Genomic DNA, 27,388 nt, shown 5'->3' with positions numbered 1-27,388 from the left:
CTTGTTCTTTGAAGGACTCGTTTGTCCTGTCACTGACGATTTACATCAGAAACTGATCAACTATTTATTTCTCAGTTCTAGTTTTTCTTGTACTGTCGAATGAAAATAAACGTTTCGAAATGTCATCACCAACTCAATAACAGTAAAAAAGTATTTTTCCTCAAAAGAGAAAAGAGAAGTCCACGGGAGCTCATGCACGCACCGGAAGTGAGCTGTGCAGTGAAATAGATATAGATGGTGCGCTAGCGCCCCCTCACACCCTGAGGTCAAAAGCTGAATAGGTTTCATTTCGGGGCCGTCCAGAAGTGAAATAAAATTTAAATAAACATTTTGAAATGACCAAATTACTCCAAAATAACAGATACACACACTCGGGGTATTTGGAACCCATTGACCGAGTTTCAGGTTGAACTCGGACCGCGTCGGGGAGATATTTGCCACGCACGCACACCTTCCACTTTTCCAGATGTTCATTATTTTTAACGTTTTTTATTTAAAAAATTGTAACACTGGAAACAAATTTGTATTTTTAAGTCCAGTATTGAAATAAGTATGTATAAAAACCCTATTGCAACTGGCAGCCCTCAGTCTAATTATGTGCGGCCTTCAATGTAAATACACAAATCGACAGTAAGAACTTGGGATGGGTATTGCCAGGTACCTTGCAATATGATATATTGCAATATTTTTGCCCACGATAACAATATTATCATGATACAGCTATTAAATTTATTTTTTTTTTGCATTTCAACACTTTTTTTTTAACTTTGATTGAAAATTATTTTTTGATTGAATAATAGACACAAATCTACCTCCATACATACCTAACCAAATATGTATTTAGCAGAAAAAAAATGGTTTTAGGGTTGACTTACACTTACACTAATTATGAATGAGTTGGTCCTCCATACACTCCTACCACACACACATAAATAAACAAGTAAACTATATATTTTAATGTTTACATTTGTAGAGTAACCAGTTTGTCCTTGTCCTGCATGTTTCAAAATAAAATAAAAATAGATGTGAAGTTCATTGTCTTCCCTGCATAACACCAGAGAACAGACTTTATTACAAACTGAAATAAAAGTCTTATAAACACAACTTTGTATAAAATCACAGCTATATCACTGCACAGAACATGTGTAAAGTGGCAGTGAAACATCAGCTTCTTTTATCTACATGTATTAATCATATCCAATGTCTGTGCAGCGTCAGTCTTCTGCTCCTCCATCCGTTCCCATCGTCTCCAGGATTCCCTCCAAAACCTTGGATTTCCGCTGCTTTTTAGCATCCACTGACAATAAAAAAGAGCACCGTACATCAACTGCTATTCAACATGTGTTTATGTAATAGGAGATAATTCAGAGTTGGGTTCAATAAGAATTGTAATTGTGTAATTGATAATTAATTACAGTTGTGAAGTAATTATAATTGTAATTGAACAAAATATGTTGCTGTTGTACTCATAACTGAATTGTAATGGAGTTCAGATGGTATGGAAATTCAACGCAAACCTGGGGAACCATGTGACAGTTCTGTGGCTTAAACACATACATATGTAGTTAACAATCAATGAAATATGTTTCATATCAACTTTTCCCACTACCTGTCACTTCTATTGAGGATCATTTTACCATTTAGAAAAAAAGAAATATAGTGGACAGGAAAAAAGGCTCAGACGCCCACGCCAAAAAACATTAATAACAATATTTTCAGTGATTAGGAAGCTTAACAAGGTAACTAAGAGATAAAAAAAAATAAAAAATTAAATGATATATAATATGTTTTAGTGTATTTTACAGCTGAGTTAAAGCTGCAGTATGTAGAATTCTCTCTCAGCTCTATTTTGAAACCGAAATCAAAACTCAATCACCCTTACCAGTATGTTTGTGAACACTCTTAGCGACCTTTTTCTCAATATAGACTAGTGAAAAATGTATGGACTTTATCTTGTGTTAGTGGAAATTTTTCTGGTGTTTTAAAGACTGACATGAATGCACGTATCACTCTGTAGTTACCGACCCAAGGCTCGTCCCCCCACACAGTTGCTCTGAGTGACTGATAACCATCACTCCGCATCCAGACTGTAAAATGAATTCACCTTGAACAAGCTTCTCTTAAGTTTTCACGCAATTTATCCCTTCTGTTCTCGCTCTCCCCCTGAAGCCAGTGTGTGCGCGGCGGACCCTACGCAGTCTTCTCATTGTTTGCTTCCCCACCTCAGTCTGCCTTTTTCCGCTTGATTTGCCGTGTAACTGTTGTGACTAATGGTGTTATGGGGACTTCTGCCAGAACGTCCACAAATGCACATTTACTATCGATGTTCCTTGAACGCACCTGACTTCAGCCGAGCAGCCAATAAAACTGCCTAAAACAGTTCATGAAGCACACGTGTTTGTAGAAAGATCTCTGATTGGCTGACATCCAGATTCCATTAATTTACAGAGCCAGGAGAATAGATTCACTGTCCACTCAAAAAACTTTGGATCACAATATGCTCAAAGATGATATGGATCTTTGACCAAATGACACCAAAAACAAACAAAAAAAAAAAACTTACAAACTGCAGCTTTAAGACAAAACTGACCAGTTATCATAAGAGATGTTAACGGAAAGGATAGGAGGAAGGATAAGCTCTATGGGCTTATTTATTTCAGGCTCCAAAATTGTGATTAATTTAATTTGAACTTTAGTAATTGAGAATGTAATTGTAATTAACTTACAGGGGGAAAATGATCATTTTAATTGTAATTGGAAATTGACTAATTTCAGTTGACCCCAACCGGGGTTGCAATTTAATTACTATTGCAGTTACCAGCATTTTTTTCAATTATAATTAAATTACAAAAAAAAATTGTATCAGAAAGTCAATTACAATTACGTTCTCAATTACTAGACTCCAATTAATCACAATAACTGAGCCTGAAATAAATAACCTAATAAAAGTTAACCTTCCTCTTGTGTTTGCATCTCTTATGATGACTGCTCCTAAATCAGCTGTAAAATACACTAAAAACAAATATCTATCAACTAATTTCTTCTCCTATCTATTGGTTACCTTGTTATGCTTCCTAATCAATGGAAATACAAGTTATTTTAAATGGTAAAATGTGGGAAAGCATAATATGAAACATATTTTAATGATTCTTAACTACATATGTGTAGAACTGTACTAGTTCTAACAAACACTCTTGGTGCAACTTAGACACATAATCAGTGTTGTATCCTGGGTTCATTGGTTGTTTCGGGTCTCACAACAGACAGACACCTTCGCCCAAATGACCCAGCCAGGGTTGATGAGGCCCCGGCTTGTGTCTGAGTACCTTGTGTGGTCACTGTCAGATCATCAGAGGTGCATTCTGGCAGAGTTATCAAGGCACTGCATGGCCCAAGATGTTCCTCTCTTGCACTGTCACTGTAGGTAATACTGAGGTACTTGTTAACCTCATCTTCAGTACAGGCAAATTGGCCACTTCTTTTCTGCCCAAGGATCTTTTTGGTGAAGCCAAAAGGATTCGAGATGAAAGCTGCACGTTTCCTGGCTCTTTCCCTGCCCCTCCTCCTATGCCACTTGGCTCAACAGAGGGTGGTGAGTTTTTTCCTCAGGATACTGCTCTACTCTGCCAGCCCGGCCTTCTCCTCCTCCCTTGCCTTCTTAAACTGTCGCCCAAGCCGTCTAACTCCTGCCGAAGCTGGCTTATCTTCACCTCTCTTTTGCTTGGCTCCCCTCGACCTGTGATCGGCTGTTGTTCCTATTTGCCAAACCTTTCCGCACCAATGCTGATGATCATTGCAGCCATCGTCCGCTACTTCTGGTTGGCCCAGGTCCTTGTCAAACTAGAGCCACTCTCTTTCCTTGTTGGCAGCACATGATCCAGCGGTATTCTGAAGGCCTGACATAGGGTGGGGCTTGTGGAGCATGCAGGGTGTTGGCACTGTGGGTTGACTCCTGGCCGGGCTCCTCCTGCATCTCACAAGGTAGTGGACCTGTGCGTCGCTCCACCTGCTTCCCCGTCAAACATTTCATTTTGGCCTGGTGGATCTTCTACATAGAACTATAATGGTTCCCCAGTTTTACCTCAAATTATAATTGACAATTTTTTCCATGCCAATTACATTTACAAAGTCAATTATCTAAACTCAATTACAATTTAATTACAATTACGACAGCAACAGATATTTAAAATTACAATTACAATTATAATTACACCATAATTGTAATTAATTATCAAATACGCGATTACACTTATTATTGACCCCAACCCTGATAGGATGTGCTGTGAACATACCGTGGAAATGTTGGGCTGTTTTCCGTCTCAGCATCTCCACCGTGTCCTCAGCGTCGGCCCACTCCAGTACCAGACGTCTGCCGTACAGATGGGTGCTGTGACACAGAGCTGCAAAGGCTTTCTGTGTGCAACAAAAGAACCGGATCATTTAAAAAGATCAGCGTAAAATAAAACCTTTATTAAAACCCAGGGGAATGTCAGAAATCAAACCTTTGCGTCCTGTTTGGTGATGAAATCAATGAAACCAAAGCCTCGGTGATTCCCTGAGCCTGCTGCCTTCTTAGGAAGACGAACTGTTTTCAACTCCCCAAACGTACTGAGAAGAGGTCAGCAATATCATATCATGTTTTAGTTATTTATAAACCAGGGATGGGGTCAATTATAATTGTAATCATGTAATTAATTATTAATTACAATTATGGAGTAATTATAATTGTAATTTAAAAAATCTGTTGCTGTCGTGATCGTAATTAAATTGTAATTGAGTTTAGATAATGGCCATGTAAATGATAATTTAATGCAAAACTGGGGAACCATGTTACAGTTCTATGTATAGTTCTCCACATATGTAGTTAACAATTATTAAAATATGTTTCATGTCAAGCTTTCCCCACATTTTACTATTTAAAAAAAATTAAATCTTGGGCTATACTGACAAAAAAACCTCAGATGTTTACACTAAAAATATTAAAACCTATATTTTCATTGATTAAGAAGCCTAACAAGGTAACCAATAGATAGGAAAGAAATTAAATGATAGATATTTGTTTTTAGTGTATTTTAAAGCTGATTTATTAGAGCTGTGTGGAAAAAAATAAATGTATCGATCTTCAATAGATTTTCCAAAATTGATTCATAGGTGCTGAAATCAATTTTTTATTTGTATTTTTACTCTAACCCCTGCATTCTCTCACTATAGAATGGTGTTAGCAACAACTGTGTCGATGCAACGCGAAAGTGCATACAGTGCAAACATGGCGAATGCAGACGAAGCACTGCGTGTTAAACTGCCCCAACTTAAGTACTTAATTCTGAAGTTTGGAACATTTATTAATATCTAAGTAAAATTTGAAAGATCAATCAATACTGAATCGAAATCGAATTGTGATTACTCAATTAAAAACCTTATTAATCGGAATTGAATCGATTCAGGAAACTGGCCATAATAACCAGCTCTACCCATTATCATAAGAGATGCTAAAAGAAAGCCAACACAAGAGGAAGATTAACTTTATTATGTCATTTATTTCTGGCTAAATAATTAGGATTAATTGTAATTGAAATTTAGTAATTGAAAACGTAATTGTAATTGACTTTCCGAGGATAAAAAATAATAATTTAATTGTAACTGAAAATAATGCTACTCACTGTAATCATAACTGAATTGTATTTTAACATGGATAATTGAAAACGTAATTATGACTGAAAAATGTAATTGACCCCAACCCTGCTTCATATTGTGGCTTGACATTTACCAGAAGAGCTCTCGAATTTCTCGAACTGAAGCTTGGAAGGGAACATTTCGTACAAGGATCTTGGATCCGGTCTGCTTCTTTTCTGTTTGTTTCTTCTTACGTGAAACCTCCGTCATCCTGCAACACACAACATCACACTGAAAAACAATTCAGAAGGTTCCTTTAAAACTATTACTATTTGCTTTCACATTCTGCCACTGTCAGGATGGAGTTTTATTTTGGAGGGCAGGCAAGAACTCTTGACCTCCCTCCCAGCAGTTTGCTCCTGCTGGGCACCAGCTGCTGGTGATTGGACACCAGCAATTAATGAATTTGTAAAAAAAAATAGTGGAGAATTCCTTTAATACTTAAATTAGTGAAATTATAAATGGAGAATAAACAGACACTCTTTTACCTTGTTCGTGGCTCTGATGCTGCATTCATGCAGATCAGCCAACATCATAAGATGGAAAATAATTATATTTTATATTATCTTACAGAACTGAGGCTTTGCATCATTCCAGAATACAAGAATGAATGAATAAATAAATTCTTTTTTCGGTCTGAAAGCGCCCGATGCATGCAGGCTTTATCAGCCGACTTATTTTACTTTATCAGTCAATCAGATAAAAATCTCATTTCCTATAGGACGTCATCGGTAAATGAAAGGATTGCATCGATGTCTAAATATTCTCTCTGTCAGCGTCACATCAGATCCATACAGAGACGTGTTCACAACGATGCTCCTTTTATTGGTCAGATTGTTTTCCAAGAGAATTGAATGGTCAGGAGGCAGGACTTTAGTACACACTGATTAAATCTCGGAAGTTAGCGCTATAAGAGGAAATCCAGCTTCGTAGTTCTGGGTCTTAGAGTTGTTTTGCTGTTTTGTGTAATCTATTGTCGTTTTGTCTATCTCAGTTCTTATTTCATGTTGATTTGATTCGATTATTGTAGTTGTCTTTTCTGTATTTGTTTTTTTTTTTAAATTATTATTATTTTGTGTGTTTATGTTGTTGTTTTGTATATTTTTCTGTTATTTTTGTGTATTTTTGTTGTAATTGTGTGTATTCTTATAGAGGTTGTGTGTGTTAACCCTGTGTTGAACTTGCTGGAGAGAAGCCCAACTTTCCAGTCAGTTAGAACAATCCAACAGGCTCCATTACATGACTTGAAACATTTCAGAGGTTGGATCAATGGCAGACATCATGACCAAAGCCCTGGGAGGGACATATACTTACTTTGAGGCTCTCTGTGAGATCTTCACCTCTAACTGGTGCTCATCCACACTGCAGTGCTGGAATGGGGGGGGGGGGGGGGGGGGAGCAGAGAGAACAGGTGAAAACAGAAAATGTGAGGGTGAGGTAAATTGTCTAAGTGACTCTTACCTGCAGCTGCCTCAGGGCCTTCTGTGCTTCTTCTGCTGTCTGATACTGGACAAAACCATAACCCATGGACAACAGCTTACCTGAAAGTCCAAACAAACACAATCAGTACTTTGCATATAATTTCATTTACAGTGGGAAGAATACGTATTGAATACAGTGCCAATTTTGCAAGTTTTCCCACTTTCAATGACTGGAGAGGTCTGTAATTATTATCATAGGTACACTCAGGGGTGGACTAACCATCTGGCATATTGACCAGTGGGCCGGTTCAGTGCGCTATCTTTTTTTTTAATGATTACAGGTGGCATAAAATGGTCCAAAAGTGGCAAAAACGTGACAAGAAAAAAGTGAAAAGTGACTGAAATGGGCCAAAAGCAGTCAAGAGTGGCACAAATTGGGCTAAAAAGAGGAAACAGGTGGTATATAATGGCAAAAGCTAAATTAAATGAGCAAAATGTGGCAAACAATAGTGAAAAAGGGCAGAAATATAGAACAAAAAGAGGGAAAATGTAGTGACAAAAGGAAACTTGGAAAGGAAAGGTATTTATTGGGCAAAAGGTAGCTTATTTGGATGAAAAGTGTCAAAAAATGGTAAAAGACAGGACAAAAAAAGGTCAAAATGTTGAAAAGGCAAAAATGGGACAAATGTCCAAAGAACAACAGCTAAAAACAGGTTAAAATCTTTTCACTTTTTAAGGTTTTCTGGGGGAATAATAATTAAAATTAAGACACAAAGAGCCACATGTCGAGCATCACTGATTTAACAGCTTTATCATGGTTTTAGTAAATATTTGCAAATCTAATTTTGGTAGCTTCAGAGCAGACAGAGTATTACAACCCTGGGGAGTTGGGCAGTAACGCCAATACTTTTGACAGTACCTAATACTCTAACGCATTACTTTTGAAATAAATATACTCAGTTACATTACAATATGGTGCGCTTGTCCATTACTTGGAAAATGAATTAATTGCTGGCTCGCTGAAGTGAACTTCTTCCTGTTTACAGTGGCAATGCATTGTGGGATTGTTGGATGCCATAATTCCAGCACGTTCATTTTGTCTTCTCTTTTGAAATATGTTAAGTTTTCATGTATTCAGACAATTTCTTTCAGATCTGATGATTTTTGTGTGATTTTAGGATTTACGGTGACTGGCATTTTTTCTAATTACAATTATAATTTTTTATAATTAATCACAATTACTAAGCCTGAAATAAACAACCCCATGAAACATTTTATGCCTTATGATAGCCTTATCTCAGAAAAAAAATCGATTTTTAAAATTTTTTTTTACCTTACTGGATTTTCACCCCAGTTTAAGTGTGCTCATCACGTTTAACTAGTTTTTAAGTTCTTATGATAGCTTTATCTCCAAAAAATTACGGTATTCTCAATTATCTGAACTCGATTACAAATTAGCTATGATTAATTATCAATTACGCGATTACAATTACAATTGACCCCAGCCCTGATATTAACTATAATTTGAGGTTGTGGTGGAAAAAAAATGATAAACAAAGCAACGTAAACAGTTTTTCTGGATATCTATCCTGGAACCCAGAGGGTTAAAGAAGGTTCTTTAAAAAAACAAAACAAAAATAAATAAATACTTTTAACAGTAATGCAATACTTTTTGGTGTAAGTAATCAACAGAGTAATTAAGTTACTTTTTGAATAAAGTAACTAGTAACTATGATGATATCAGGTACCTGCTTTATCTTTTTTCTTGGAGATGGTGCAGGTTTTGACTTTTCCACATTTGGAGAATGTCTGGAACAAAACATTAGACATCGTCTTTAATGATTTCATACCAAAATTCAGATGTTTGTTATCTTTTTCATGGATTCATTATATCAACAAACCTCTTGTAGTTTGTCTTCAGTTGTGCTAAAGTTTAGATTTTTGATGAAAAGTGTGGACCCTTGAGCCTCCTCCTCCTCCTCCTCATCATCATCATCATCATCTTTCTCCTCCACCTCGTCTTTCCTCTTTTCTTCTTTCACCATCTCTTCTTTATCTGCTGCTTCATTCAACAGGATGATGATACTTATTCATTCAGCTCATCATAGTTTTGTTTCATGTGTTAAATTCAAAGGCTGTTACCAGGTGAAGGTTTGGCTGCTGAGAACACACCGACAGGCGCCCACTCCAAATACAAAGGCACATGATGGAACTGAATGTGGGAGTCAAACACAACACTATAATCAGGGTTTGGGTCAATTACATTTTTCAATTACAATTATGCTGCGTTCACACCCGATGCGTCACGGAATGTCCGTACGAGCAGATTACATACTCAGGTCAATGGATAGATGCGTCCCAGATACGAAATCTTTCCTGTGCTGCAATGCGGTCCGATCTGCACGTCAAGTGCGTTGGCCGTGCAAGCATGCTCCCAATTTCACAAGAGTTGAAAATATTGAACTCCTCGACTGTTTCGCATGACAAAAGCCAATCAGAGTCTTTGTTGACAATTACGTCAGGCCGTCAACACAGACACCGGTCTGTTCACCCATTCAACCATAGAGTAGAAGCTGTGTGTGATCACCTGGAGCTGTATGACACGGCCTTTATAACCGAGACTGGACTAGGAAGGATTTGGTGTGGCGGAGAATCAGTGAGGAGGTGGTAGTAGCAGGTAAAAGTTCTCATCTTTGAAAGTCAGGACTGAGCTAGGATAGCATTAGCCGCTAATTACACTGGCTTTTTTCATTGTTGGTTTATGTTTGTGAGAGGAGAAAGAGGAACGCAGCTCCTCGCTTCAGCAGGCAGTGAAACTCACCGAGTTGGATGTGTCGCTGGTGGGCGGGGCTTCACTTCAGACGTGCGTATGAAGCAAATGGGGACATTTTTATATCCTGCAGACCCTGCGGTACGTTTCGTGTGGCAGATGCGTCCGGTGCCGCAGAGGACGCATTCGTGTGAACGCAGCATTACGCCATCAATTATCCATGTTAAATTACAACTTAATTACAATTACAGTAATCAGCATTTTACCCCAATTAAAATTATTATTTATCCCCTGAAAGACAATTAGAACGTTCTCATTAACTAAAGTTCAATTACAATTAATCACAATTACTAATCCTTTATTAAATAATTACTCTTGTGTTAGCTTTCTGTTAGCATCTCTTATGATAGTAAGTCATTTATTATCCATGTCTTAAATCAGCTGTAAAATACACTAAAAAAATATTATCTATCATCTAATATGTTTCTCATCTCTTGGTTACATTGTTAGGCTTCATAACCCATGAAAATGTTGGTATTAAGATTATTGGAGTCGGCATCTGAGCCTTTTTTCAGCCAGTGTTAAGGTTGGGCAATATATCGAGATTAAAGATATATTGGGTTTTTTTGTTTAGCGATATACAAAATGACAATATCGCCTGTATCGAGATATATCTATATTTTCTTAACTTGTTTTTATTTATACAATCACACCATACATCATGTGGGAGTGGTACGTACTGTGGAGGGGGACAAACTGCACTCACCTTGCTGTACGCCAGCTTTGTGAAGGCTCGTTTAGCTTCTGTGGGCTCCAGGAACTCAATGATGGCGGTGAGCCCAGCGGGGGGCAGCAGCACTCGACCCAACGAGCCGTGAGGGGAAAAGAGCTCCTCCAGCTCGGCCAGCGTCGCCCCAGCTGGAAGGTTCTTCACCAGGATCACAGTCGTGCTTCGTGCTGCCGCTGCCTAGAGTTAAAGGAGAGCATCGTACAGGAAAGGTTAGAACCAGGGTTGGGATCAATTTTAGTTGTAATCACATGAATGATAATTAGTGCTGTCAAGAGACTTTAAAAAAATGTATGCTCTGTAAAAAAATAGTCTAATTCAACTCTTTTTTTTTTATCACACCTAGAAATTGCTGAGAAAAGCCCTCAACTTGAGGTATTTTCATTTAAATGATTTACATTATTGTGGCAGATCAAAAGATTAACAAATAAAGTAGCTTTAGAGAGTCTTTTATTGTTTTTAACAGACTTGAAACATTTACATTTCGCTGCCACCTTTAGTTTAGACCCTAGGTTCACAAAGTGGGGTACGGGTACCCCCAGGGGTACGCAAATTGCCATAAGAGATACATGAATGAAAAATTAAAATTGGATAAATCAGTACAAACCAGTAGTCAGAAGCCTCCATGCATTGCCACAAATTACACATTAGCTAGAGTAAGACTGCACATGGTTACAGATTATTCTTATTATTTTTAGTTATTGTATATTATTCCTCAACAGGATAGGTACAATTCAGAGACGAATTTCACTGTAGGGCTACATTGTATGTGACATTACATTAACTTCTTACATTCCTACATTCAGAAAAGATCAGCACGCATTAGTCATCCTCATCAATGTTTCACTTGTTATTTACTCTTGTAGTGGATCAAACTGTGGTTTTACGTTATAAACAGTGTTAAAATAATTGGACATCATTCTGAAGTCTGTCAGAGTTTCATTGTAACAAGTAGCAGCAGACGCGCACACCTCGGGTGCGTACAGCTGATCGGCTACGCGACGCAGCTCCCACCGTCCTCCAAGGCAAAGGAGTGGACGGCACGGATAAAATATAAGTAAATGTAGCACTTCTACAAGTGGTAAATGTGAACATATTAGAAATACTGATGGTCAATCTTTTGGCGTGCTTGCACCCGTGGTGGTGGTGGTGGTGGGGGTGGGGGGGGTTCTTTTTATGTGGACTGAGGGATGCTGTAGTGCATCCCTCTGGAATGCACCACCGCTAGCTGTGCAGTCTACCGACAGCCTGTCCTCTTTTAAAACTAAGCTCAAAACTCACTTGTTTAACCTGGCCTTTGGCAGAGCTTAAAGAGTTTCTTAAACATTTTAATGTTTTACTAGTGGTGTCTTATTGTTGTTTAACGTTTTTTGTTTTATGGTGTTATATATTTATTCTCTTCACTGTAAAGCACTTTGGTATGCTGCTGGCTGTTTTAATGTGCTATACAAAAATAAAGCCAATGTTGACGTTGACCACTGTGACAGTGTCAGTTTGGATACATTCTTCCCGGGAATGTCTTTTGCAATAGAGTCCGTGTGGCTTAATATTTATCAATCTTCTAGTGTAATATAATGCTTCACCATCTCGGGGCGCTGCACTTATTCCAGGTTCAGAAGCACGTAAGAGGAAAATGATTTCATCACCTAGAGAATGTGTGTAAGGCCAGATTTGAACGCCCACATTTCAGGGCCACTCCACCCAGTGTGCGTAACTGGGATGAAGGCACGCAGCGACTGACTTAAGTACAGAAGAAGGAGAATAGCGCACAGCCAAAAACAGCACCGCTGCATGGCTTTTCTGACTTACACGCATGGGAGAATAGGGCCCCTAGTGAAGGGTCAGTTCTCTTACCTGACTGAAGGAATCCAGACTGATGCTGTTATCCAGCAGGAACTGACGAGTCTCCTGGACGATCTGCGTTTCTCCCAAAGCCATCCTGACAGCAACACTTCCCTTAGACTCCTGCAGACAAGAGTAAACACCAAAAACTGGACTAAGAGAACGATAACTCCCATGCTGTTTTTGAAACTCAACATGATCATATTTGTAGTTTTCCTTAAACATATTCAGGCAAAAAACAGCAGATGGAGACAAAACGAGAAGTTACTAACGTGGTCCAAAACTTGACTTTTGGTGGTGTTGTACTTCTCAGCAATGGCGTCTGCCACAGCACTCGTTCCCAGGAACAAAGTGTTCCAGTTGTGAGAGCTGAAAGGAAACACACGCTGCTGATGCTGATGAACAATTGTAGAACTTTACTACACAACGGGAGGATCCGATGGAGCTCACCTAGAGCTTGAAGCTTTTGTTTTGGCATCTTTTAGTCGTTTGTAAGTTGAGGATCCTGGACCTCCAGCATCTGAGGTGTCGCTCTTTTCCTTCTTCACAGTGGAGGGAAGGAGATGAAGCATCCGACCCTAAAATCACATGGTGGATCAAAGGATTCAAACCACTCAAACAAAAGTTTACATTATTACACATTCATCAAGAATCATTTGTAGCGTTTGTAGCTTGCCTTGTGTTACATTGATGTGCTCTGTCTGGACTTATTTGACACTGAAAATACATTTTAAAAAACACAGATATGCGTGAGGCGAATAAATACCTGAAATATGTGTCCATCCAGCTGAGAAAGAGCAGTCACAGCATTCTCTGGGATCATGAAGGTTACAAAAGCAAAGCCTTTTGGTTTCTTGGTCAGACTGTCGATGGGAAAGTGCACCTCTGATAAAGGCCCTGTGGAGAACATGTGCCTGGATGAGTCTGGGTTACATGCTGTGACTGTGTGAGTGTGGACGTCATGTTCTTCCTACTCACCATGTTGAGCAAACAGCTCCTTCACCTCCTCCTCTGTGCAGGTGTAAGGAAGGTTTCTGACAAAGAGTCGCCCGGATTCTGCAACGTCTTCCTCCTCCTCATCCTCTTTGAGTGTCCTTGAAAAGTTCCTGTTGATCTCTTTGACTTTCCTTTCCTTTTTGCTTCTTTCCCCAAAACCGTCCACACGGAACACCTCAATGTACCGCCCACCTGAAAGAGTTCACCACCTTTTTACTACTACTGCACCTTTTACACAGCAGTGGGAGAGGAATGAACATCGTATGATAAGGTTTCATTTATTCAGACAACTTTTTTTTTCAGGAAATTTGATCTCCCGACATGTTTCCATTGCCAACTGTCAGTGTTCCTCATAGGTGATTGCTTTGATGTATCTCTATGAGTTATTTCATAAGAAAAGTATCAAAGCATCTACTGATCGCTTTCATGTGTCCTCATGAGCTTTTTGGGTATGGTCAACCTGAGTTCTCTGTTTTTTTTGTTAGAGTAAAAAGGGTATCGTATCGGCAGATACTCAAAGTTGGTATCGGAAACAAAAAAGTGGTATAGTGCCATCCCTAATCTGTTCAATGAATCCTAATGCTCCAACAATGTCAAACTCATTTTAGTTCAAGAGCCAAATACGGGGCAGTTTGATCTCAAGTGGGCCAGAGATTATATGCGGGAAAACAAGTAATTTCAACATTATTGTTCAATAGTTTGCACTTCTACATATACATAAAATACAAAATATGTAAGAAACCAACAATATCCAAGCAATAAGTGACAAATATCAGTCCCAACAGGATCTTCACTTTAAATTTACTGGATTTTGTGACCAATTACTATTTAATTAAGGGAACATTTATACCTGTATATTAGTTTGAGGAATTTGTAAAAATGTTGAGTTTTTTTCAACAGTTTAACACTAAAAATGATTGCAATCATGCGATATAAGCACCAGAAGTGTTGAGTATAATTTATACAATGATTCATGATTTCTCTAATTCTTACTTCCTCCTGCGGGCCATATTGTATGCTCCAAAGGGCTGGAATTGGGCCTTTGGCCTTGACACACTTGTACTAATGTGGATTGGAAAATGGGTTCATGATAAAACAACTGGTCTGATTTACACCATTTTACACCTAAAGTTAAGCAAGAGAAAGCCAAATGCAAATTGATGATAAGAATCCACATATTTTCACCTATGTAATCTTTATTCTTCTTCAAAGCCTTTAGCACGTCTTCTTCAGAGTGCACGTCCACATACACGTAACCTAGAACACATATGACAGTGACTCAGTGAGTCTGCACACAATCAGCTGACTGTGATCCACATTTATCTGTAACACTGGGACAAAACTGTGAACCTACCAGTTCTGTTCCCGCTCTCATTCCGACCAATTCTGACAGCCGCGGGCTTCAACGGAGTCATGAACTCTCGAATTTGTTGCTGTTTGTATCACCGATGGATAGACATGAGAGAAAGATGTAGACACTCGATCAGACATTAGCAACCGGTGACATCAAAAACACACAAGACAGACAAATATACAAAATCACATCAAAAATACACAAAAATAACACAAGAAAAACTATAAATTGACTCCTAAAACCAACATATTTAAAGAACATACAAAAATACATAGAATGCAGAAAAACATACAGATTGATACTAAGAACAACAACAAATAACAAACGAATTACCATAAAAATAAGAAAAACAAACAAAATGAAAGAAAAATAAACAAAATAATATAAAACACCAAGCAAAAACAAAAACACACAAACACTATGTTCTTTCCTGTATTAATGCTCAGACTGGTGCTAATTCTAAATCAGGGGTTCTCAACCTTGGGGTCAGGACCCCATTTAGGGTCATGAAACACAGAGGGGGGTCGCTAAATGCCTTTTCTGAACAATTTGAGCCCATTTTTACCAAACTTGCCACATTTTAACCTATTTACATAAATGTTTCTCGCCATATTTTTGCTCCTTTTAATGCATTTTTGCTACAATAATCCCATTTCTGCCACTTGTCAATCAATTCTCAATGCTTTTCTGCCCTTTTTCCACTTTCAATACATTTTAGTGTCATAATAAGACATTATGTCTTACCTATTATTGTCTTTTGCAAATTTAACCACATTCACCATTTGTAATGCCCATTATTTGCCAGTTTAAACTAATTGTTTCAATATTGACACTTTGAACCCTTTTCATCACATTTTCTGTCCATTTCTGGCCACTTTAATTTGCAACTTTTAACTACAATTTCTGTGGTTTTTAAAATTCAATTTCACCACCTTTTGCACCATTTTTGGCCACATTTAACCCATTTTATTTCTGATTAAAACAAGGATTTACATCTTTAAGATGACTATTGACTATGGCAGAAATAATAAAAAAAACTTACTAGATAACAGTGGATATTATTCAGATAAATAAATAAATGTGGTTATCACAGATTCATAGAACAATGGACCATAATTTTGCTGACTTTATGGATGGACCCCAAAAATCTCTCCCCTTATAGATGGTCCTGTCTCCACATTACTGTTCCTCAATGTTCATGTCTGTGTTCAACCACCTTTAGGTACAGTGGGGGTCCCCGCTCTCTGGAACCTTTATTTTGGGGGTTGTGGGCTGAAAAGGTTGAGAACCACTGTTCTAAATGGTGACATGAATGTTATTAATGTGGCCCTCAGATCAGATGCAATCACATTTTTTTGTCCCCTGGTGCCCATCTCTGCACTTGATCAACCCGTGTGTTTATTTCCAACATATCTTTATTGGCTGTGTTTATTTGAGAAGCTGTAGCTAACCTCTTTGACGTTAAATGGGACTCCTCTTAGCTTCACAGTGAAGTCTGTGGTTGGTTCCATCTGTAAAAAAACAAACAAAGGTAAAACAAAAAAGGAGCAGCCAGCTCTGAGGTTTTCTCTATAAATCTGTCTAAAAAGTTCACCTGCTTCTTTGTTTTGCTCTGCTTTCTCTCTTCAACAGACACAGGAGGTTTGGTCTGTGGGAGGTCATCTCTGTCTCCACTCTCATTGGCTAGAACGACGTCATCTTCATCATCATCAGCGTTCTTCTCCTCACTCTCCTCAATGATATCGGCCATCTGTGACACCTTCGAGCGCAGATAATCCATGTCTGACAAGCCGGATTTTAGTGCTTCTCTAGTAGCATCTGAAAGCAAAATAACAGTCCTTGGATCCATTTAGCCTCACAATAAACCTTATGTGTTTGTGTTTTCCATGAACAGTAGCAAATCTTAGATCCATCAGATTATTGACCTGCATTGAAAATCTCCAATATAATACATATTGTTTGTATTGGATTGATTAAGGTTATGTTTCAGGGTGCTGTAGTTTATTTGTTTTTATTTATTTCATTATTCAATTTTAGAATATTTTTCTGTTTAAGGTTAAAATGTGTCGAACCCATTGGTTGATAATAAACAGGTCTTTCTCAGATCTACTGCTGCAGACTATTGTACTCCATTTGAGTAATTTCACTGAATCAAACATTTCCTAACATTCGACACTACAAAATAAGTCATAAAAGTAAGTAAGATTTGTGCTGATATAATGTCGGATCAAAATCGATATCGGCCGTTAATTAAAACTGCAATATTGGTGTCGTATCGGAAGTGAAATGGTTGTATTGTGACATACCTACAAAGTACCTCATGAATGGCTTTTGCATTAAGCAAGTCTGCTGACCAATGAGATTTTGCCTTGGATCAAAACAAAAAAACAAAACAAAAAAAAAAAAACAAGGAAAATGTATTTCAGAAGTAAGTAGAGCGCAAGTGTCAAACTCAAGGCTTAGGGGCCAAATCCGGCACTTTAAAGCATCCAATTCGACAGAAGAAAGTAAAAATGTCAGAGAAAACCTGAATTATTGTGTAAATTACCAAATAATTTATTTTTTTTAATTTATTCATAATCTAGTTGTAGATATCTCCAAGTCACCAATTAATGAATCTCCACAATCATGTGAAAATTGTTCTTTTTCCCCCACCAAAAATCTGTGGCCCACTTGAGATCAAACTGGTCTGTATCGTGGCCCCGGAACTAAAAGGAGTTTGACATCCCTGACGTAGAACTTTGTGTAAACAATAGACGCAAGAAAAAGTACATCATCATATATTTCATGGTCACAGTAGTGGCATCACAAATAAATAAAAAGCAAGTTAGTGACACCAGTCACCACAGCTGTAAATAGTGTGAGAGCCACAGAGTGAAATGTGGCAGGCGTGAATAAAAAGCAGGCCAGACACTATTGTACACTGAGTGGCGGATTCACTAAAGTTTTAGGGGTATTAAAACGTGTTAAAACATCACTCCGCACACTAATAAGGGGTAAAAACCCCAGGGAATCAGGACTACGTGTCTTCTGCGCACCACAATGCACCCACAATCCATTTAGCGTGTTTCCATCTGATGAATATGTAAAGTAGGCTGATCTCATAAGGGGAGCAAAAAAACAGGAGGGAGAAATGCAAATAAATTAATGCAGTGCAATGCAATTCATCAAACCTAGAACGGTTTGCTGTGATTGTTTTAGCAGTGGAAAATGGTACGACTGACAAGCAGGTGCAAACACACACACAGTGATCAGCTGCAGTAAATGTTGACACAAAACACCGCAGAGATGGAAAAAAGACTCCAGTTAATCTTTCTAGTATAAGAAAATAATTCAAATAAAACAATTTTCAATATTAACAGCCACTGAATGAGAAAATAAAGTGTGTATGAGGGAAAGAAAAAGCTGCACACCCACGGCGGTGCATGTGTGGAGTCTGGTGACGCTGCGGTGGAGAGAGGATGCTGTGTGCGCTATGGACGCACCGCTCCAGTTGATGGAAAGAGCATCATGCCAGAATCAGCTGATCAAATAGATGCGTAATATACGCAGTGATGGCACAGGAGCTCAAACCTACTGAATGATGGTCAGTAGATCATCTTCAAATGGTGCTGATCGACTGATTGACTGACTGTGTTGCTGCATTAACTCAGATCAATGGTAGATCAATAGGAAGGTTTCTGTCCAAATCTGCCTGTTTTTCATGGACTGATCAGAGCAAAGTTACAGGACCTGACTGAGCAGCCACATTAAATTAGCGGGAAAAATATCATACGGTTTTAAAGTAGTTTTTTATTTTTTTTTTAATTTAAAAAAAAAAAAAACATTTTATTGTTTATTTAGTTTTCTACATTATTAAATGTTTGAGCAGCAAAAAGAGAAGTCCATCTGCCTCCAATTTAACTTCCTCAAATGTCATTATGTGCTTCTGTGCACTCACGTCTGCACATTGAACATGCAAAACACTCATTTAAATAGGGCGGTCTCCACCACTTCTGCACGTGCATTTATCATTGCTGCAATCTTAGGGAATTCCTCGCAGCAGGTGATGAAACTGCATCACCAAAGGATTTAGGGACGCAACTGGTTTGCCACCCTTTATTTCATATCTTAGTAAATCCACCCCTGAGAGCACTGAAGAGCAACAGATGCTACGTTTATTTTTCTAAAACACAAACTTTGCAAGGAAAGTGTCATGCTGTTTCAGGCCCTGTTTTGTGTGTGCAATGGTTATAAATGTTCAATTTAGCTTTTAAGGAATTACTTTTTTATTTCATTGTTTTGTATTGTTTGTTTTGATTGTGTTTATCGCAGTGTTTCCCCTACACTGGGAGCTGTGATGGAGTGTGGTTGCAGTGGTGCTGCCTGCTGCCTCATGGGCCCCAGTAGTGGTGAATGGCTTTAGTCATTGCTGCACTGGGGGCTCAGTGTCAGTGTCCCGTGGACTCGGTCTGTGATCTGTTCCTGGTGTAGACAGCTCCCTGTGATGGTGAGTCCTCACCAAGATCCTCTGTACTCAGCTACAGTATGTACCATGCGTCACTGTCTTCATTTTAACCTGTGTGTGTTTGTGTGCGTCTGTGTGTGGTCGATGTGGTTTTAACTGTAAAGCACTTTTACATGTTTTATAAAAAGCTTTATACAAATAAAGTTTGATTTAATTTTAATAAATGAGGCCCCAGATTTAAAAGCAATGATTCCCACCTTTTTCTTGCTCGTCATCGGGTTCTCCTTCATCCATGTCCTCGGCCTCAGACTTGTCTGAATCAAAGTTGAGGTAATCATCAGACGCACTATTATTTTTGCTCGGAGTCTTGGTCCCTTTAACGTGAGGATCAGTGGAGTCCTGCACGCTGTCATTGGCCCAGGTCTGAACTTGACTTCGATTCTGATGCACCGACAGAAACTCCTTGAATTTCTCATCATCTTCCAGCTATGGATGAAGCACAAAAAAAGATGTAAAAACATGAATATTATCAAACTAAAAATACCAGAAAATGATTGTTACTCAGCTGAGCTTTGGAACAGTTGTATAATAAATATTACACAAAGTTTGAAACAAACTTTAAAAAGTGTCACTTCATATAAAAAAATAAAGAGCTTTTAAATGCACAACTTTGGTGCCACATTTGATAAATCTTTAGGTCACAAAATTGCACCTAGTAAAAAAGGATAAATAATAAAATCTCTAAATAACAAGGAGTTTAAACATGCCCAATGAAGTGTAGACGTAAGCAATACAATTTTGTGCAGTCCTCAAACATAAATGTAGAAAATTACAACAGCAACAAAAATGAAATAAAATACAAAATGATAGCCAAAATGCACAAAAACTACTAAAAAACACATACAAGAGTACATAAAAACACAAATATCAGAAAAACATACAGACAAAAATGAGAATATACACAAAAATATACACCAAACGACTACCAAAATAAACCAAAATATCAGAAAGATATACAGATATACCAAACAACATTAAAAACACATAAAATGAAACAAAAATATACTAAATGATTCCAAGGGCACGTACTACGAAGCTGGATTTCCTCTTATTGCGCTAACTTTGCTAATGATTTTAAATGTTTTTTTGCTGCTGATTTTAATGTCCTTATTGATTTTAAGCTGTTGAATGTTTTCTGTTGCATTTTTTGATCATGTGATCACAGTGAGTTGCCTTGTGTATGAAATTTGCTAAACAAATAGATCTGCCTTGCCTTAACTAACTTCCGAGATTTGTTCCATGTGTGCTGTACTACGACGCAGACAGCCTCGCTCTAGCAAGGGAGATCAGTGATCACCAAAGCAATTTTATTTTTTGCAATCCACACACTATTGTTATTGTTTTCAGCCAAAAAACCACATATTACAGTAAAACACATGGCTATTTAAGCGGCTATTGTGATTGTGAGTCCGTCTCAGTGCTTCAGGCTGTTTGCTTCAGCTGCTGCTGCTGCTTCAAACACTGGAGTGTTAAGCTACTAAGTGACTTTCTTCTCCACCTTATCGCTATTAACTACAGGAATAGTCCATTTAAGGTGATAATCATTTGTTTTGTCCAACAGCTGCGTCGCATTGTGTCACAAACACGTTAGATACTGTTAGGGTTATGTTGATTTAGCATGATATAGGACCTTTAAAAGAATATTGCAAATTCTGTAGTCCTTCACTCCATTTTTTTCTCCTCCCACAGTTTTTGTTCAATGGACACAGATTTTTTGATTTATTAAAAACTGAGCCTACAGTGCATCAAATTATTTGACTGCCACAGTGATGTAAACTTATACTTACAAATTCATGCTAAATACATTTTCAATAGTCATTAAAAAATGACGAAAGTTTTGGAGTCATTGTAGATGATATTTGGAAAGTATCAGACTTTTAAAAACTGATTTCTTTGAGTATTTTGATTTTCGCTCTCCGCCAACATTTGTAGTCAATGCAAAAAAATCGCATTTTTATAAGTTATACTCACATTTTGTAGCACAGGGTTGATTTGCTTTTCCCGTTTCTTTTTCTGGGAGGAAACATTTTCAAATATACAATGATTATTTTAAACTGTTAATTTTTAAAAAAAACAATTTCAATTTCAAAGAGAATTTCTCACCTTCTTTCCTTCTGTGTGAACTGGAGCAGTGGTTTTGTCCCCGACTGAGCTCTGGCTGTGTTTACTCCACGCTTTAGCTTTCGTGGGGTCTCCAAATGCTTTACACATTTCCACCTAAAAACAAAAAAGACGATCATTATTTATAAGGTATAAAATAACATTTCCTATTTCTTCTAATGGATATAAAAAAAAAATATGAGTGAAAGACGACATCGAAATGAAAAAGTGGTCGCTTTGAACAATAACCAAAATGAATGAAAAGATTTTCCTTCTGACCGTCACTCGGGATGTGTCCACGAAGCTCCTGTGGAAATGCCTCAGGGCTTTGTCTGCATCCTCTTCAGTTTTAAAGCCCACAAAACCAAACTTTCTGAACTTCCCATCTTCAGTGAACTTCAGAGAACAGTCTGTGATGGTGCCGAAGGCAGCAAACATGGACTTGAACCTGTCCTCCTTCATCTGTACAAAAGCAAACAGAAGTAAACAAATATTAGGGATGTAAGGATATACCAACTCAAGGCTGTATCAACTCATACCAAATATTTCACTTTAGTTTGCAAAAAAAAAGGTGCAAATTATAATTGGTGTTTTTCTCATTGAAAAAATAAAATGTATAACGATATAATGAAAAATGTTATATTTATGGTTAGGTTTGAACTTGTTGAAAAGATGTAATTTTAAAAAAAAAGAGGGAAAAATATATATATATATTTAAATATGACATTTTGAAGACACTTTTATGACGGGTAACGTTTTGGTACCAAAGCTCAGAGTGTAGGTTTTTTCAATAAACGCTCATAGCTCTAAAAGTAATAATGCCTATAAATCAATGTTCCTATCAATTGTTGACCTACTTAAGGGTGTATAAGTTCATACAAATGTTCCACTTTGGAGATTAGTTTTGTAGAAAAAAAATGCATATTTTGTGTTTTTCTCATTGAAAAAAAAAATTGTTTTTATGACACAAAGGACATAAAACATTTTTTAATACAGAAATATAATGTATAAAGTATTTCTTGTGCTAATCAAAACACATCCCTCGACCATTATTTACCACGCCGCAAAGAATTCAAGCTTTATTAGTTTGAAGTAAGAGCAGGTGTGGCAGCATTTTGGCTTTCTTTCTGAAGTCGGAAAATGAAAAACGTGAGAAGATAACAGTGAGACTGTACAGGATGTAAGTATTGGGAAAACACAATTCTTTAAGACAAATATGTAAATTCAAACCCAGGAACATAAGCTGCACTTTGAAAAAATTTCTTTTTTTACTGTATTTTTGATGTGAAAGCATTTGTTTAACTTTGCATGCAGATAAATGAAGAAATGTGCATTTTATTTTGGTTTATGAGTTTAAACAGTTCAAACAATTTGTAAGTATGTTATAAGAAGAAAATATATTGGTTAAAAAAATTCCTGTCAATTTACATGAATCTGTATTTTGACTAATCGTTTTTTCCCTCCCAAATATGAACTCTGTGTATTTTAATTGCAAGGAGATGTTTGTTAATTATTATTATTTTATTGACAAATACATACAAGAATAAACAAATATGGCATTTTACAATTTACAACAAAATACAAAAATTAAGAACTTGCCAAGGGAACAACAACTAAAGCATCTTATCATTTGTTCAATTCACTCAAGATTAAACAGTATTATGGTAAACAATCATAGAAAACTAAAGAAAACAGCAAATATCATTTGCGCATATTTAAATCAATCAAAAATTAAACATTATATAAACTGTATGCAGCAATACTGGCAAAGAGATTAAGCATAATAATGCCTTCCCTAATTGATGAAGACCAGGCGGGTTATTGTAAGTAATAGACAAACGCATGATAACGTAAAAAGAACCCTCCATATGATAGAATAACAGAGTGCAATGTAATTTCCATTCAGGGATTAATAAAGTATTTCAAATTCAAAATTCTAATTCAAATATTGATCAAATCTAAAAACTAAAAAAAGTATCTAGTGCAGTCCTTCTTAGCCTTGATGCTGAAAAAGCATTTGATTCTGTTGTTATGAAAAGATTTGGCTTCAGGGACACGTTTCTACAATGTATAAGAATGCTCTATTCCTCCCCAACAGCAGTTAATAAAAGTAAACGACAGCCTTTCAAATCAAATCAAACTACAAAGAGGATGTAGACAAGGCTGTCCCCGAGGCCCATTACTCTTCAATTTTTTCATCGAGCCACTTGCACAAACTATTAGAGAAGAGACCCTCTTTGGAGGGCATAACCATAGAAGAGATAGAAAACAAAATACTTCTGTAAGCGGACGACATTCTGGTGACAATTAAAAATCCTGAATCAGGCATCCCACTACTCATGAACACCCTGGAAAGGTATGGGAAATACTCTGGATACACACTCAATGTACAAAAAACCCAAGTCCTTACATTTAATTTTAGTCCTACAAAACAATTAATAGATAAATACCAGATCCGATGTCATCAAACATATATTAAATATTTGGGTGCCCAATTAACAAAAACAATTTCACAACTTTATAGTGCTAATTATAAACCAATTAGTAAAAAAATCTAAGGTGACCTGAACGGGTGGAGCCTGCTTCCCCTTGACCTTGGCAGCAGAATTCAAATTATCAAGATGAACATTATCCCAAGACTGCTGTACTTATTCACAGCACTTCCTATAGAAGTACCTGCAAATCAATTCAGAGAGTGGGATAAACACTTTTCAAGATTCATCTGGAACAATAAATGACCAAGGGATTACTATGCGTCAGCACAATTAAGGCCTTTGATGTGTTGGTATAACGTGACCTACAGTATGTGGCTAAATGGAAGGACATTGAGCTAGTATTAGGGATGTAACGATTCACTCAACTCCTGATACGATTCGATTCACGATACTGGGTTCACGATACGATTCTCTCACGATTTTTTTTACAAAATGGGACTGTAGACAAATAGAAATACGGTACTATTTTCCTTTTATTTTTCATTGTCAAAAGAATTCCTTTATAAACTATTCAAAACAATGCAATTTAACTAAAAATAAATCTTGAATGAAATAAATAAAGGAATAATACAAATGAAAATGAAGCCTATTAATTTAAATTCTGGTTCTATAATAAACAATGCAAAACTGCATAATAGTTATTTTTCTTTTTAAAAGTGCAACTGAAAATGTATTTTGTGCCTTAACAATTGGACTTTAAAAAAATAAATAAAAAAAACCGTGATTGCAATGATTTACGTCATATTTGTTTGGACCAGCAGAGGGCGCTGGTAATACAGTGGTCGGTTGGCATGCAGATATCTTTCAGTGAAGAAGAGAAGCTATGCTAGCAGACAGAGCTAATAGAAAAACGTAACTTTTACAGATATTCAAGTAATATTACAGATATTCTTTCGGTGCTAAAGGGGTAATGAATCATTTATTAACATATTTAAGAGTAGAAGGCAGCCAGACAGAAAGTATTAGCAGACTCCGCCTACACTTGTGGATAGCACCCTCTGCTGGTTAAAAAAAAGTACTGCGATTCAATTTTCAGAAAATCGATATCAACCGTGATACCTATGAATCGATTTTTAACTGCCTTACGATTAATCGTTACATCTCTAGCTAGTATTAATAGATTTTCCTATCCAGTCTGTTCTGGGTTGCCCCAGCAGACTGGCTGAAGTGTATCAGATACAGAATCACTGTGTTACTCTGGCTTTGAAAACGTGGTCAGCGGTGGTCGAGAGATTTCAGCTCCATGGTGAGATTATATTGTTGAGTTGGCCTGCGTTCCACCCACACTTCCCTCCAGCATTACAGGCCCATAAATACAAACAATGGGCTAAGCGAGGAAATACTTTTTTTTGTAGGATAATCAATAATAGAAAGCTAATTAGTTTTGAGGAATTATGCCAGATATATGAATTGGGTAAGGACGATTTTTTACCGGTATGTGCAAATCCATCATTTTTTTACCAAAGAAATTAAATATTATACAGATATTTGTGAATGCCTATGCTTCAAAAAACCCTAAAAGTCTAATTGGTCAACTCTACAAGAGCCTGATTTCAATGAACATGAACTCAACTAACTATATCAAACAACACTGGGAAAAAGAAGCAAATATAACCCTTTCAGAAGAAAATTGGCTCCAAATTTAGCAGAATCAGTACACTACTACACATCCTCTGTTTTGGCAGGACTTTGGTTGGAAGAATTTAATACGTTTCTTTGTCACCCCAAATCAAAAGTCCAAATTGAATGGTTCACGGGTTTGCTGCTGGAGGGGGTGTGGGGAGGATTCTGCAGCTCATTTTCATATTTTCTGGTCGTGTCCACACCTGAAAACCTTCTGGAGAGAAGTTGAACACCTGATCACAGAAACCTTGGACATAAAGCTGTTTTTTTTACCTTCACCTCTATGTACCTTGGAGAACTTTTGAAGGACTTGGTAAGACAGATCCCTACCTTCTGAAAATATTCAGAATAGCAAGTTAAAATGCTATAACTGGTTAGTGGTTAGCACGTCCGCCTCACAGCAAGAAGGTCCTGGGTTCAAGCCCTGGGGTGGACTTGGGTCCTTTCTGTGTGGAGTTTGCGTGTTCTCCACGGGCTGCATGGGTTTCCTCCGGGTACTCCGGCTTCCTCCCACAATCCAAAAACATGACTGTATGGTTGATTGGAGTCTCTAAATTGCCCATAGGAGTGAATGAGAGAGTGAATGGTTCTCTGTCTGTGTTGCCCTGTGATGGACTGGCGCCCTGTCAAGGGTGTACCCCCACCCAGCACCCTATGAGAGCCGGAGATTGGCACCGGCAGACCCCCGCGACCCTGTTAAACGGGAATAAGTGGGTATGAAGATGGATGGCATGAATGCTATAACTAAGTGCTGGCTCCAGAGGAACCCCCCAACCTTAAGACTCTATATAAACATCATGAAGTCAATTCACAGCATGGAGAAAATGACTTTCACATTGAGGCTTCAAAAGAATAAAGGAGACAAACACTCGGAAAAATGGGATTACCACAAAGACAATGAACAATACCTATGCCAAAAACTGTAATGTGATACCTAACTTTTGCGTTTATTTTGTCTTTGTATCTATTTGTGTGCCTTTTTGTACAACCCAGTTACCTGTTTGTTTCATATTATGTTACATTTTACAAAATAATTTTAAAAAAAAGTTTGAAAAATAAAGATAAAAAATAAAACAATAGTAAGCAAATATCAATCAAGATGTCATTCATTTAGAACAAAAAGTAATATATAAATAAATACAAAATACACAGTAAAAACCTAGTAATAGAGTATCATATATTTTTTCTGCTTTTACATCTTTTACAGTTTTTAAAGACTGTAAAGACTGTAACAAGTTCAATTTGTTTAAGAAAACAATCAATTTTGGAAATGATTTATACTCTATTTTTGTGGATAAAGAATTTGGCTAAACATAAAATTATGTTAGAGCAGAGTTCCTCATTATTATTATTGCAATATCATGCCAAAGATATGTCATCTCGAGAAAATGCTGGAAATAATAGATTTTTTTTGTTTACTTGAAAGGAGTTAAGTACATCATTACATCCCAATCATTGATTTGAGTTTTGTTTTTTTAACCGGGATCGATTCGAATCGTTGGTTGAGTGTGTATCTTTACACCGCTAGTAATCATACACAACATACATACAACACATGGCAACCGTTTCACTTCCACTGCTGCACTGAGGCGACATGTTGCTGTAAAGCGGAAACTCACCCCGTTAGGAAGGTTTTTAACGATGATTCTGGACATCGTGGCAGCAGCAGTAAATCCAACACAAACCTGTTCTGATATTAATACAGATGTAAACAAACGAGCATGGACGGATCACATAGTCGCCATGTTGGAGTGGGAGGAGCCTCTACAACTTCTTCTTCGTGTTTTTTTCTAGTTGGCTGGTGTATTTACCGCTACCTG

The 27,388-nt window shown here is 37.3% G+C and overlaps 1 protein-coding gene across 2 annotated transcripts; it reads right to left on the bottom strand.

Moving 5' to 3' along the window:
* Window positions 1-941: 941 nt before the first annotated feature.
* On the bottom strand, window positions 942-27,388 carry rbm19 (RNA binding motif protein 19). Of its 2 annotated transcripts, none has more exons than XM_028458332.1 (24): window positions 27,188-27,388; window positions 21,730-21,912; window positions 21,454-21,567; window positions 21,322-21,363; window positions 19,548-19,776; window positions 16,438-16,661; window positions 16,295-16,354; window positions 14,844-14,922; window positions 14,675-14,746; window positions 13,472-13,681; window positions 13,260-13,390; window positions 12,944-13,071; window positions 12,766-12,862; window positions 12,506-12,616; window positions 10,631-10,831; window positions 9,237-9,306; window positions 8,996-9,156; window positions 8,843-8,903; window positions 7,135-7,214; window positions 6,988-7,043; window positions 5,768-5,884; window positions 4,503-4,608; window positions 4,293-4,413; window positions 942-1,297 (listed from the first exon to the last, which is right to left on the bottom strand). In XM_028458332.1, exons 1-24 carry the CDS (start codon window positions 27,221-27,223, stop codon window positions 1,215-1,217), a joined length of 2,772 nt encoding a protein of 923 aa, XP_028314133.1. In that variant the 5' UTR covers window positions 27,224-27,388; the 3' UTR covers window positions 942-1,214. The 2 variants fall into 2 exon arrangements, with proteins under 2 accessions (XP_028314133.1, XP_028314134.1); XM_028458333.1 differs by having other exon boundaries at window positions 8,996-9,153.

This window comes from Gouania willdenowi, chromosome 9 (genome assembly GCF_900634775.1).
Source record: "Gouania willdenowi chromosome 9, fGouWil2.1, whole genome shotgun sequence".
Classification (NCBI taxonomy): domain Eukaryota; kingdom Metazoa; phylum Chordata; class Actinopteri; order Blenniiformes; family Gobiesocidae; genus Gouania; species Gouania willdenowi.
This window is presented reverse-complemented; position numbering and strand designations above follow the sequence as displayed.

Coding starts and splice junctions, on each gene's coding strand:
- rbm19 (XM_028458332.1), bottom strand. CDS start 27,223: ATGTCCAGAATCATCGTTAAAAACCTTCCTAACGGG. Junction 14,923..16,294: donor TCCCATTTAACGTCAAAGAG/GTTAGCTACAGC, acceptor TGATACAAACAG/CAACAAATTCGAGAGTTCAT. Junction 7,215..8,842: donor CAAGAAAAAAGATAAAGCAG/GTACCTGATATC, acceptor TTGGACTTTCAG/GTAAGCTGTTGTCCATGGGT.